This window comes from Geospiza fortis, unplaced genomic scaffold (assembly GCF_000277835.1).
Source record: "Geospiza fortis unplaced genomic scaffold, GeoFor_1.0 scaffold61, whole genome shotgun sequence".
NCBI lineage: Eukaryota > Metazoa > Chordata > Aves > Passeriformes > Thraupidae > Geospiza > Geospiza fortis.
In genome coordinates this window covers 1,521,668-1,535,613 of record NW_005054430.1, presented here as the reverse complement: position 1 = coordinate 1,535,613, position 13,946 = coordinate 1,521,668, and the positions used below count along the sequence as shown (strand labels likewise).

The 13,946-nt window shown below is 43.8% G+C and overlaps 1 protein-coding gene across 2 annotated transcripts in view; it reads left to right on the top strand.

The window, feature by feature from the left end:
- The window catches only part of FBH1 (F-box DNA helicase 1), a 35,805-nt gene that overhangs the window by 9,592 nt on the left and 12,267 nt on the right, over positions 1 to 13,946 (top strand). For both annotated transcript variants that reach the window (XR_004082371.1, XM_031061887.1), the window contains exons 5-12: positions 51 to 146; positions 2,162 to 2,256; positions 3,484 to 3,652; positions 4,382 to 4,610; positions 5,762 to 5,849; positions 6,429 to 6,515; positions 10,790 to 10,926; positions 11,992 to 12,091. Coding sequence is in view for 1 of the 2 variants with exons in the window: in XM_031061887.1 (XP_030917747.1) it covers positions 51 to 146; positions 2,162 to 2,256; positions 3,484 to 3,652; positions 4,382 to 4,610; positions 5,762 to 5,849; positions 6,429 to 6,515; positions 10,790 to 10,926; positions 11,992 to 12,091 (1,001 nt within the window). In the remaining variant the exon portion in view is untranslated. The remainder of the gene's footprint in view (positions 1 to 50; positions 147 to 2,161; positions 2,257 to 3,483; positions 3,653 to 4,381; positions 4,611 to 5,761; positions 5,850 to 6,428; positions 6,516 to 10,789; positions 10,927 to 11,991; positions 12,092 to 13,946) is intronic.

Here is a 13,946-nt window from a genome sequence, read left to right as displayed (position 1 = left end):
ATTAATTATTTCTCAGTAATTCCTGTTTTATCCCTTTTTTTTTTTTCCAGGCTTCACTACAATATTTTCTACTGCTTGTATCTGATGGAAAATGCCTCTGGAACTGTGCAGCCTCTGGAAGAGGGAAGAATGGATTTGTGTCCCAGGTGATCCAAGCAGTGCATGCTGGGCAATTCCATGGAGTGAGGAGCAAATATTCCAAATATTCCACAGCAGGAGAAGGTGGAGGTGGATCAGTGGCACAGCTGATCCTGCTGCTCACCCCCTTCCTGTGAATTCTCAGAGGAGAATCAGGACTGGGGCCTTAGATCTGTAAAATTGGGAGTGCTGAGTTTAAATTTGCTGCTGGGTCTATCTGGGAATCGTGGAATGGTTTGGAATCACCCAGTGCCACCCCTGCCATGGCAGGGACACCTCCCCCTGTCCCAGGCTGCTCCAGCCCCAGTGCCCCTGATCCCAGTGCCCAGCCTGGCCTTGGGCATCGCAGGGATCAGGGGCAGCCCCAGCTGCTCTGGGAATCCCTTCCCAAAATCCCACCCCAGTCTCCCTCTCCAGGGAATTCCCTCCATTCCCAGCTCTCCCACCTGGGATTGGATCCATCCCCACCCCGACTCCTCTCTGGGAAGGAATTTGGGATCCGGGGGCTTCACTGGGAATCTCAGGGCTCCAGGAAGGGTCTCCCTTCCCTTTTCCATCCCCAACTTCCATAAAAATCCCTCGGGATGGATTCTGAGTGTCCCAAATCCCAGAATGGTTTGGGTGGGAAGGGCCCTTCAACCCCATCCCATTCCAGTCCCACCATCCCAGGTGCTCCAGCCCCAGTGTCCAGCCTGGCCTTGGGCACTGCCAGGGATGCAGGGGCAGCCCCAGCTGCTCTGGCAATCCCAGCCCAGCCAGGAATTCCTCATTGCCAAGATCCCATCCATGCCTGCCCTCTGGCAGTGGGAGCCATTCCCTGGGTGCTGTCCCTGCAGGCCTTGGCCCCAGTCCCTCTGCAGCTCTCCTGGAGCCCCTGCAGGCCCTGCAATGTGCTGGAAGCTCTCCCTGGATCCCTCCCTTCTCCAGGAGAACATTCCTGATTTATTGGAGTTGATTTTTGGACTTTTCTTTTTTGTTTTTGTTAAGGTTGGGATGGCTTTGTTAGAGATGGTATTTTATGTTTAGGTTTAGATGTTTATTATTTTTATTTCTATTATAAGTTGCGAGTTTTATCGTATTTTTTATCGTATTTTACCACTAAGTTATAAGATGGTTAAATATTTTTTATATAAGGTTATTTAAGGTTACACTATTTAATTAAGAAATGATACTAAAATTATTTTTACTTTTAAAATAATAACTAATTATTTGAGATTTGTAAGGTGGACTTTTTTGTCTAATTACAAAACATTATTTAAACTCATGAAGAAGAAGGTAAAGAAAGGATTAGTTACTGTCTTAAAACTTTTCTTTTAGTTTTATATGTATTACTATATTTTAAAACTTTAAACTCTTAAGTTTTCTATTTAGTGATATTACACACTTCTAATTAAACTACTCTCTTGTAATCTCAGTGCTATTAATGAATTTTGGAAGTCTTCTGCACACCTTAGGTCAAATGTCATGTTCTCATGTGAGTCAGAGTCTGTCAGCACAGAAAGTCTCAAATCCTCAGCATCCAGAGCTCCAACACATTCCCAGCTCTCCCAAGAAATAAGGAATTTATTTATAAGGAATTTACCACTTCCCTGGCCCGTGGAGATCCAAGCTGGGTTCCTTTTCAGCTGCTGGCTTGAATAATTTAATTCCTGGAGAAAGGGAATGGGATAAATTCATCCATCACTGAGGTCTAACAGAGATAAAACTGGTTTTAATGAGCTTAAGGTGCCAAATTCATTCTTAAAGCACAGCTTGCTCCCTCAAAAATGTATTTTCCTTTGTTTGTGTGTGATGGTTTCCCTTTATTCCCTAAAAGATCTTTCCTATGACTTTTTATTTTATCTCCAGTATTTTCTTATTCCGTGCTTTTCTCCTTTTCCCAATGAGCAAGTCGAGATGGGATCAATCAATCCCTGATTTCCCTGTTAATTTCTTTTTAAGTGGGATGGTTTGTTTTAGGAATTTTTAAAGGATTATTAATTCCTTTCCCACTTGTTGATTGGAATTTTTTCCCTGTTTTTAGTGGATGGGCTGATGTCACACTGACCCATGAACAGCAGAGGATTTTGAGTCACAAAATTGAGCCTGGCCAAACAGTGAAAATAATGGCATTTGCAGGTAAGAGCCCAAAACGTTGGAAAAATGCTTGGACAATTCCCAGTGTGCTCCTTCCCTCCAGGCTCCCTCTGTCTGAGGGATTGTGAGATCCCAAGAGAATCAATTTGTGCCTCTGGGATAACAAATTTAAGGGAAAATCTGCCGAAAATGGAGGCAGAATAAAAACAGAGGAGTGGGAAAATGTGGAACAGCCCTACAGATCCTGAGTTGGGGAAAGGAGGAAGAGGAGATGCTCCAGGTGCTGGAGTAGAGATTTCCATGGAGGAGCAGTTCCTGAAGCACTGACCCCATGGAAAGGGAGCAGTTCCTGAAGGACTGAGCCCATAGATAAAGGGAGCAGTTCCTGAAGGGCTGACCCCATGGATAAAGGGAGCAGTTCCTGAAGGACTGAGCCCATGGATAAAGGGAGCAGTTCCTGAAGGAGTGACCCCATGGATAAAGGGATCCAGGCTGGAGCAGTTCCTGAAGGAGTGACCCCATGGATAAAGGGATCCAGGCTGGAGCAGTTCCTGAAGGACTGACCCCATGGATAAAGGGATCCAGGCTGGAGCAGTTCCTGAAGGATTGACCTCATGGAAAAGTGATCAACCCTGGAGCAGTTCCTGAAGGGCTGACCCCATGGAAAGGGGATCCAGGCTGGAGCAGTTCCTGAAGGACTGACCCTATGGAAATGGAGCAGTTCCTGAAGGACTGAGCCCATGGAAAGGGAGCAGTTCCTGAAGGACTGACCCCATGGATAAAGGGATCCAGGCTGGAACAGTTCCTGAAGGACTGACCCTATGGAAAGGGAGCAGTTCCTGAAGGGCTGACCCCATGGAAAGGGGATCCAGGCTGTAGTGGGCAGTTCCTAAAGCTGTGCCAAGGGAGGTTTAGGTTGGACATTGGGGCAATTCCTCCATGCAAAGGCTTATCCAGCCCTGGCTCAGCTGCCCAGGCAGGAGTGCAGTCCCCATTCCTGGAGGGATTTAAAAGCCCTGTGGATGTGGCACCTGGGGACACAGATGGCCTTGGAAGTGCTGGGAATGGTTGGGCTTGACCTTAAAGAACTTTGCCAACCCAAATAATTCCCTGGTTCTCTGAAATCAGGAGTGAGGTGGAATATTGGAGTTGGGACAGCAGGAGAAGGAGGCGTAAAAAAAAATTAAAATATGTGGAATAATTCATTCTTGACCATGGATATTTTATTCCTTACTTTTATTTTATTCCTTCTTTTCCTCTCCTCTCCAGGCACAGGGAAAACCTCGACCTTGGTGAAGTACGCGGAGAAATTCTCGGAGCTGAAATTCCTTTACCTGACTTTTAACAAAGCTGTGGCAGAGAAGGGGAAAATGGTTTTCCCAAGGAATGTCACCTGCAAGACCTTCCACTCCTTGGCTTTTGGAAGCATTGGGAGACAGTGAGTGGGGAATTCCAGTTCCTTTGTGGAAGCAGGGAAGTGGTTTTGAGGGAAACCTCCAGGATTTGAGGCAGCACAAATAATGAGGGGAAATTTGTCATTTATGGTTTCCGGATGGATGCAGTGGGATGCTCCAGGGATTTTAGCATCCATGGGAGCACCCCAAAGCCAAGGAATGGTTTGGGAGGTGGAAATCCACTGGGAGTGAGGTTTTCCCACTTCCCACTCCCACTGGAATGCTACAACTGCTCCAAGTGCTGCTTTTCCTGAGGTTCAATTCCTTTTCCAGAGCATCAATTTCCTTATCCTGAGCTGTTTTCTTGATCCAGTTTCTGTCCAATTCTGGCACATTTAAGCTGGGGATAGCAAGGAAAATGAGCTGTGACCATTCCCTGGCTCTGCAAACACTCTGGAATTCCAGGGATGAGCTCAATTTTCCATCTCTAAAATGTATAAAATCAACAAATTTGTGCTTCCACCAAGACCAATCTGTGCAGATTTAAAGATATTCCATAATTAGAATGAATTGGGATATAAAGCCAAGCTTTTTCTAGGGATAGTGCACCAAAAAAAAAAGGAATTTCTGTGTCTTTTAACTTGTTTTCCCTGTCTTTTTTTTTCCCTGTCTTTTTCCTTTCCTGTCTTTTTTTGTCCTTTTTTGTCTTTCTTTTTTTTTTTTTCCTTTTTTTGGGTTTTTTTGTCCTTTTTTTTTTTTCCTCTCTGGCACAGCTACAAAGAGAAAGGCAAGCTGAACTTCTCCAAGATGTCTGTTTATTCCATCAGCTTCCTCCTCCGGAACAGGGAGGGCCAATCCCTGTTTGTAAGAGGGAAAACTGTGTCCCAAACCTTGGGAAACTTCTTCTCCTCCTCAGATGAGGAGATCTGTGAGGAGCATGTGCCCCTGTGGTTCAAAAACACTCATGGACACATGGAGCAAGTGAGCCCACAGGAAAAGAGGGTGAGTTTTTGGGATGGAGCCTCTGGAATTTTCTGAGCTTGGATGGATGGGGTTTGGAGAAGTCTGGGATAGTGGGAAATGTCCCTGCTCGTGGGTGGGGTGGCACTGGATGGGCTTTGAGGTCCCTTCCAACCCAAAGCATTCCATGATTTCATAAAATAATTCATGTTCATCCCCCTTCCCAAAATGTTGATGGGAAGAGATCTTCCCGTGTTCAGCTGAAATTTGGGATTGGGGAATCCTTCAGTCAGAGAAAGGGTTGGGGTCAGTCCTGAGCTTTGGAAGTAATCAGAGGCAACATTCCAAAGGAATTGGGATGAAAATCCAAAGGTTGGGAGGAGGAACCCAAAGGTTAGGAGCAGGAATCAAAGACTGGGAGGAAGAATCAAGGACTGGGATGAAAACCAAAAGACTGGGAGGAGGAATTTTCCTCCCAAAGGTTGGGATGAGGAATCAAAAGATTGGGAAGAAGATGATGTTTGAATCCAAAGATTGGGAGGAGGAGGAATCCAAAGATTGGGAGGAGGAGGAATCCAAAGATTGGGAGGAGGAGGAATCCAAAGATTGGGAGGAGGAAGAATCAAAAGATTGGGATGAAAATCCAAAGGTTGGGAGGAGGAACCCAAAGGTTAGGAGCAGGAATCAAAGACTGGGAGGAAGAATCAAGGACTGGGATGAAAACCAAAAGACTGGGAGGAGGAATTTTCCTCCCAAAGGTTGGGATGAGGAATCAAAAGATTGGGAAGAAGATGATGTTTGGGAAAAAAGGGACAATCCCTATTTTCCCTAAAAAATACTTCCAGCCAATCTCCTCACCAAATCTTGGTGGGTTTGAGGAGATGCTTGGGATGGGAAAAAAAGGATCTGGGGCTTTTTGGGAATGGCTTCCCACTGCCAGAGGGCAGGCATGGATGGGATCTTGGCAATGAGGAATTCCTGGCTGGGCTGGGATTGCCAGAGCAGCTGGGGCTGCCCCTGCATCCCTGCAATGGCCAAGGAAAGGTTGGAGCACCCTGGGGTAGAGGAAAATGTCCCTGTCCATGGGTGGGGTGGCACTGGATGGGCTTTGAGACCCTTTCCAGCCCAAACCATTCCATAATTTTATTTTTATCCCATGATTTTATCACAGTCCTTCTGTTTTCTCCTTTTAGATCAACGTGGAAGAGGCCAAAGAGATTTGGCACAACATGAAGAAGCTGGATGGAGATGTAGAGAAGAAATACAAGATGACTTGTGATGGTAAAAGGGGTGGAAAATCCTTGGGAAAAGGGGATTTGGAGGTGGAAAAATCAATGGATTTATTATTCCTGCTCCTAGCTGAGTATCCAGAAGGAGAAAATCCCTTTTTTCCTGCCAATAGCTCACCAGGGAATATCCCTCTGGCTCAATTTTTCATTTTATATGTATTTATAAAATACATAAAATGAATTTGTGCTCCCACTAGGATAAAAATGTGCAGATTTTAAGGATATTCCCATTTTTTAATGGCTAAAAATCCAGCCCAAAATTTGGAAGTTGCTTCCAGCACATCCTTTCCTCTGGACAGTGCTGGAAATAACTGGGAAAAACCTTTTTACTGGAATTTTTGGTGGCCATTAAGAAACTTGAAATCATCAAATTTGGGCTGCCAAGAGAGACAGAGATTTTTTGCAGACCTTCCAAATGTGAAAATTCCAAACAGGAAGCGAAGCCAGAAAAACAACCAAAACGACGTCGCAAAACAACCAAAACTTAAAAAAAAAAAAGGAAAAAAGGGATTTGTTTTAAAGGTCCTGATGGATCTTCCCTGTCCTTGAAATTCCTGATTTTTTCCTTCAGGATATTTGAAACTTTGGCAGCTCAGCAAGCCCCAGCTCTCGGGATACCATGCCATTTTTGTGGATGAAGCCCAGGATTGCACCCCAGGTGAGTTATTCCAGGAGCTCCAGTCCCACTTCCAGAGGGGATTTCCATGTGCTCAGAAATGTGATGGAAGTATCTCAACAGAAATACTCAGAATTTAAACTAATTTTCCCCTCAGGTTTGACGTTTAAACTGAGCTTTCCCTTGGCTTTGGAGCAGGTTCTTCCCTCATGATCCAAACTGAGCTTTCCCTTGGCTTTGGAGCAGGTTCTTCCTTCATGATCCCAACTGAGCTTTTCCTTGAGTTTGGGTTGGAGCAGGTTCTTCCCTCATGATCCCAACTGAGCTTTTCCTTGGCTTTGGAGCAGGTTCTTCCCTCATGATCCCAACTGAGCTTTTCCTTGGATTTGGACCCTCATGATCCATACTGAGCTTTCCCTTGGCTTTGGAGCAGGTTCTTCCAAACTGAGCTTTCCCTTGGATTTGGAACACGTTCTTCCTTCATGATCCCAACTGAGCTTTCCCTTGGGTTGGGAGCAGGTTCTTCCCTCATGGGCCAAACTGAGCTTTTCTTTGGACTTGGAGCAGGTTCTTCTCTCATGGTCCACACTGAGCTTTTCCTTGGATTTGGGTTGGAGCAGGTTCTTCCAAACTGACTTTTCCTTGCGTTTGGAGCAGGTTTTTCCTTCACGATCCCAACCGAGCTTTCCCTTGGGTTGGGAGCAGGTTCTTCCCTCATGGGCCAAACTGAGCTTTTCTTTGGACTTGGAGCAGGTTCTTCTCTCATGGTCCACACTGAGCTTTTCCTTGGATTTGGGTTGGAGCAGGTTCTTCCAAACTGACTTTTCCTTGCGTTTGGAGCAGGTTTTTCCTTCACGATCCCAACCGAGCTTTCCCTTGGGTTGGGAGCAGGTTCTTCCCTCATGGGCCAAACTGAGCTTTTCTTTGGACTTGGAGCAGGTTCTTCTCTCATGGTCCACACTGAGCTTTTCCTTGGATTTGGGTTGGAGCAGGTTCTTCCAAACTGACTTTTCCTTGCGTTTGGAGCAGGTTTTTCCTTCACGATCCCAACCGAGCTTTCCCTTGGGTTGGGAGCAGGTTCTTCCCTCATGGGCCAAACTGAGCTTTTCTTTGGACTTGGAGCAGGTTCTTCTCTCATGGTCCACACTGAGCTTTTCCTTGGATTTGGGTTGGAGCAGGTTCTTCCAAACTGACTTTTCCTTGCGTTTGGAGCAGGTTTTTCCTTCACGATCCCAACCGAGCTTTCCCTTGGGTTGGGAGCAGGTTCTTCCCTCATGGGCCAAACTGAGCTTTTCTTTGGACTTGGAGCAGGTTCTTCTCTCATGGTCCACACTGAGCTTTTCCTTGGATTTGGGTTGGAGCAGGTTCTTCCAAACTGACTTTTCCTTGCGTTTGGAGCAGGTTTTTCCTTCACGATCCCAACCGAGCTTTCCCTTGGGTTGGGAGCAGGTTCTTCCCTCATGGGCCAAACTGAGCTTTTCTTTGGACTTGGAGCAGGTTCTTCTCTCATGGTCCACACTGAGCTTTTCCTTGGATTTGGGTTGGAGCAGGTTCTTCCAAACTGACTTTTCCTTGCGTTTGGAGCAGGTTTTTCCTTCACGATCCCAACCGAGCTTTCCCTTGGGTTGGGAGCAGGTTCTTCCCTCATGGGCCAAACTGAGCTTTTCTTTGGACTTGGAGCAGGTTCTTCTCTCATGGTCCACACTGAGCTTTTCCTTGGATTTGGGTTGGAGCAGGTTCTTCCAAACTGACTTTTCCTTGCGTTTGGAGCAGGTTTTTCCTTCACGATCCCAACCGAGCTTTCCCTTGGGTTGGGAGCAGGTTCTTCCCTCATGGGCCAAACTGAGCTTTTCTTTGGACTTGGAGCAGGTTCTTCTCTCATGGTCCACACTGAGCTTTTCCTTGGATTTGGGTTGGAGCAGGTTCTTCCAAACTGACTTTTCCTTGCGTTTGGAGCAGGTTTTTCCTTCACGATCCCAACCGAGCTTTCCCTTGGGTTGGGAGCAGGTTCTTCCCTCATGGGCCAAACTGAGCTTTTCTTTGGACTTGGAGCAGGTTCTTCTCTCATGGTCCACACTGAGCTTTTCCTTGGATTTGGGTTGGAGCAGGTTCTTCCAAACTGACTTTTCCTTGCGTTTGGAGCAGGTTTTTCCTTCACGATCCCAACCGAGCTTTCCCTTGGGTTGGGAGCAGGTTCTTCCCTCATGGGCCAAACTGAGCTTTTCTTTGGACTTGGAGCAGGTTCTTCTCTCATGGTCCACACTGAGCTTTTCCTTGGATTTGGGTTGGAGCAGGTTCTTCCAAACTGACTTTTCCTTGCGTTTGGAGCAGGTTTTTCCTTCACGATCCCAACCGAGCTTTCCCTTGGGTTGGGAGCAGGTTCTTCCCTCATGGGCCAAACTGAGCTTTTCTTTGGACTTGGAGCAGGTTCTTCTCTCATGGTCCACACTGAGCTTTTCCTTGGATTTGATGCAGGTTCTTCTAAACTGAGCTTTTCTTAGGATTTGCAGCAGGTTCTTCTCTCATGATCCACACTGAGCTTTCCCTTGGGTTGGGAGCAGGTTCTTCCAAACTGACTTTTCCTTGCGTTTGGAGCAGGTTTTTCCTTCACGATCCCAACCGAGCTTTCCCTTGGGTTGGGAGCAGGTTCTTCCAAACTGACTTTTCCTTGCGTTTGGAGCAGGTTTTTCCTTCACGATCCCAACCGAGCTTTCCCTTGGGTTGGGAGCAGGTTCTTCCAAACTGACTTTTCCTTGCGTTTGGAGCAGGTTTTTCCTTCACGATCCCAACCGAGCTTTCCCTTGGGTTGGGAGCAGGTTCTTCCAAACTGACTTTTCCTTGCGTTTGGAGCAGGTTTTTCCTTCACGATCCCAACCGAGCTTTCCCTTGGGTTGGGAGCAGGTTCTTCCAAACTGACTTTTCCTTGCGTTTGGAGCAGGTTTTTCCTTCACGATCCCAACCGAGCTTTCCCTTGGGTTGGGAGCAGGTTCTTCCAAACTGACTTTTCCTTGCGTTTGGAGCAGGTTTTTCCTTCACGATCCCAACCGAGCTTTCCCTTGGGTTGGGAGCAGGTTCTTCCAAACTGACTTTTCCTTGCGTTTGGAGCAGGTTTTTCCTTCACGATCCCAACCGAGCTTTCCCTTGGGTTGGGAGCAGGTTCTTCCAAACTGACTTTTCCTTGCGTTTGGAGCAGGTTTTTCCTTCACGATCCCAACCGAGCTTTCCCTTGGGTTGGGAGCAGGTTCTTCCAAACTGACTTTTCCTTGCGTTTGGAGCAGGTTTTTCCTTCACGATCCCAACCGAGCTTTCCCTTGGGTTGGGAGCAGGTTCTTCCAAACTGACTTTTCCTTGCGTTTGGAGCAGGTTTTTCCTTCACGATCCCAACCGAGCTTTCCCTTGGGTTGGGAGCAGGTTCTTCCAAACTGACTTTTCCTTGCGTTTGGAGCAGGTTTTTCCTTCACGATCCCAACCGAGCTTTCCCTTGGGTTGGGAGCAGGTTCTTCCAAACTGACTTTTCCTTGCGTTTGGAGCAGGTTTTTCCTTCACGATCCCAACCGAGCTTTCCCTTGGGTTGGGAGCAGGTTCTTCCAAACTGACTTTTCCTTGCGTTTGGAGCAGGTTTTTCCTTCACGATCCCAACCGAGCTTTCCCTTGGGTTGGGAGCAGGTTCTTCCAAACTGACTTTTCCTTGCGTTTGGAGCAGGTTTTTCCTTCACGATCCCAACCGAGCTTTCCCTTGGGTTGGGAGCAGGTTCTTCCAAACTGACTTTTCCTTGCGTTTGGAGCAGGTTTTTCCTTCACGATCCCAACCGAGCTTTCCCTTGGGTTGGGAGCAGGTTCTTCCAAACTGACTTTTCCTTGCGTTTGGAGCAGGTTTTTCCTTCACGATCCCAACCGAGCTTTCCCTTGGGTTGGGAGCAGGTTCTTCCAAACTGACTTTTCCTTGCGTTTGGAGCAGGTTTTTCCTTCACGATCCCAACCGAGCTTTCCCTTGGGTTGGGAGCAGGTTCTTCCAAACTGACTTTTCCTTGCGTTTGGAGCAGGTTTTTCCTTCACGATCCCAACCGAGCTTTCCCTTGGGTTGGGAGCAGGTTCTTCCTTCATGATCCAATTTTTTTTTCCCCACAGCAATCATGGATATTGTGCAATCCCAGAACTGTGGGAAAATCCTGGTGGGAGACCCCCAGCAGCAGAGGTTCTTCCATTCTTCTCTCATGATCCAAACTGGATTTGGAAAAGGTTCTTCCAACCTGAGCTTTCCCTTGAGTTTGGAGCAGGTTCTTCCCTCATGATCCAAATTTTTTTTTCCCTCACAGCCATCGTGGATATTGTGCAATCCCAAAACTGTGGGAAAATCCTGGTGGGAGACCCACACCAGCAGATCTACACCTTCCGAGGGGCCGTCAACACCCTGTACCTGGTGCCTCACACCCACGTGTACTACCTGACCCAGGTAAGGGCAGCGTTTTCCATGGATAAATCCCAGATCCATGGAAAATTTGGCACCGTGGAGGGTTTGCTTTTCCCTGGGTTCATGGGAATCTGGCAGTTGTGGGACTTTAGTGGAGGGATCCCACCCTGTTGGTGGAACAGAGGGAGTTGGGATTGAGGAAGTGTTGCAGGGAGATTCCCCTTCTTTGAGGGGATCACATCTGGAATGCTGGATCCAGCTGTGGGATCCAACTGACCTGGGGCTGCTGGGAGAGCTGGGGGTGCTCACCTGGAGCAGGGAAGGCTCCAGGGAGAGCTTCCAGCACATGGCAGGGCCTGCAGGGGCTCCAGGAGAGCTGCAGAGGGACTGGGGCCAAGGGCTGCAGGGACAGCACCCAGGGAATGGCTCCCACTGCCAGAGGGCAGGCATGGATGGGATCTTGGCAATGAGGAATTCCTGGCTGGGCTGGGATTGCCAGAGCAGCTGGGGCTGCCCCTGCATCCCTGCAATGGCCAAGGCCAGGCTGGAGCAGCCTGCGATTGGTGGGAGGTGTCCCTGGCCATGACCAGGATTTCCCAGGAGTATTTTGGGGATTTTGGTGCCTTTTCCAGGAAAAAAAATTGTCCAGCAACTTGGTGGGAATAGCATCATTTGGATTTAAGAGTGACCAGGATTTCCAGGAATATTTTGGAGAGATTTTGTTGCTTTTTCCAAGAGGAAAGTTCTCCAGAAGGTCTTCAGAATAACCATGATCCCCAGGAATGTTTGGGGGGGATTTTCATGCTTTTGACATGGAGAAAACTGTCCAGAAGATTGCTGGGAATCCCATAATTTGGATTTAAGAGTGACCAGGATTTCTAGGAATATTTTGGAAATATTTTGATGTTTTTTCCAAGAGCAAAGTTCTCCAGAAGGTCTTAAGAACAACCAGGATTTCTGGGAGCACTTTGGAGAAATTTTGATACTTTTTCCATGGAAAAAACCAGCCCAGAAGATTGCTGGGAACCCCATAATTCCATATAGATAGAATTTTAGAGATTCCAAGAATTCCTTCTGGTTTTCCCGCTGATCCCGGGGTTTTTCCAGAGTTTCAGGTTCGGCCCCGAGATCGCCTACGTGGGAGCCACGATCCTGGATGTGTGCAAAGGGATCCGCAGCAAAACCCTGCTGGGAGGGAACCAGAGGGGTGAGCTGGGAGTGGGGATTCACAGGGATTCAGTCAGGAATAATTCATTAATTAATTATATTAAATAAGAATATTCATTAATTCAATCCAGAATACTAATGATATGATAGTATATCTACATTATATTATTACCACATTATATCTGTATTATATCCATATTATATCCATATTATATCCATATTATATCCATATTATATCCATATTATATCCATATTATATCCATATTATATCCATATTATATCCATATTATATCCATATTATATCCATATTATATCCATATTATATCCATATTATATCCATATTATATCCATATTATATCCATATTATATCCATATTATATCCATATTATATCCATATTATATCCATATTATATCCATATTATATCCATATTATATCCATATTATATCCATATTATATCCATATTATATCCATATTATATCCATATTATATCCATATTATATCCATATTATATCCATATTATATCCATATTATATCCATATTATATCCATATTATATCCATATTATATCCATATTATATCCATATTATATCCATATTATATCCATATTATATCCATATTATATCCATATTATATCCATATTATATCCATATTATATCCATATTATATCCATATTATATCCATATTATATCCATATTATATCCATATTATATCCATATTATATCCATATTATATCCATATTATATCCATATTATATCCATATTATATCCATATTATATCCATATTATATCCATATTATATCCATATTATATCCATATTATATCCATATTATATCCATATTATATCCATATTATATCCATATTATATCCATATTATATCCATATTATATCCATATTATATCCATATTATATCCATATTATATCCATATTATATCCATATTATATCCATATTATATCCATATTATATCCATATTATATCCATATTATATCCATATTATATCCATATTATATCCATATTATATCCATATTATATCCATATTATATCCATATTATATCCATATTATATCCATATTATATCCATATTATATCCATATTATATCCATATTATATCCATATTATATCCATATTATATCCATATTATATCCATATTATATCCATATTATATCCATATTATATCCATATTATATCCATATTATATCCATATTATATCCATATTATATCCATATTATATCCATATTATATCCATATTATATCCATATTATATCCATATTATATCCATATTATATCCATATTATATCCATATTATATCCATATTATATCCATATTATATCCATATTATATCCATATTATATCCATATTATATCCATATTATATCCATATTATATCCATATTATATCCATATTATATCCATATTATATCCATATTATATCCATATTATATCCATATTATATCCATATTATATCCATATTATATCCATATTATATCCATATTATATCCATATTATATCCATATTATATCCATATTATATCCATATTATATCCATATTATAATTAAAGGTTAAATTAAATTAATAATACGCTATAGACAATTCATTTCCTATTATTAAATTCGCAATAGAAATAATAAATTCATAGCAAAATTAAAAATAATAAAATATGGAATTAAATTAATAATGACATCAAAATAGTAATTCATTTCCTAAAATAAAACAATAATAAACGATAAAGTTAAATTCAGTAATAAAATAAATTTAGTAATAAATAGTTCAATTTAGTAATAAAATAACAGGGAATGGCTGGGTTTAACTGGGAATGCTGTGTTTAACTGGGAATTCTGTGTTTAACTGGGAATTCCATCTGGGAATGGCTGTGAATAACTGGGAATTCCCTGGGAATGCTG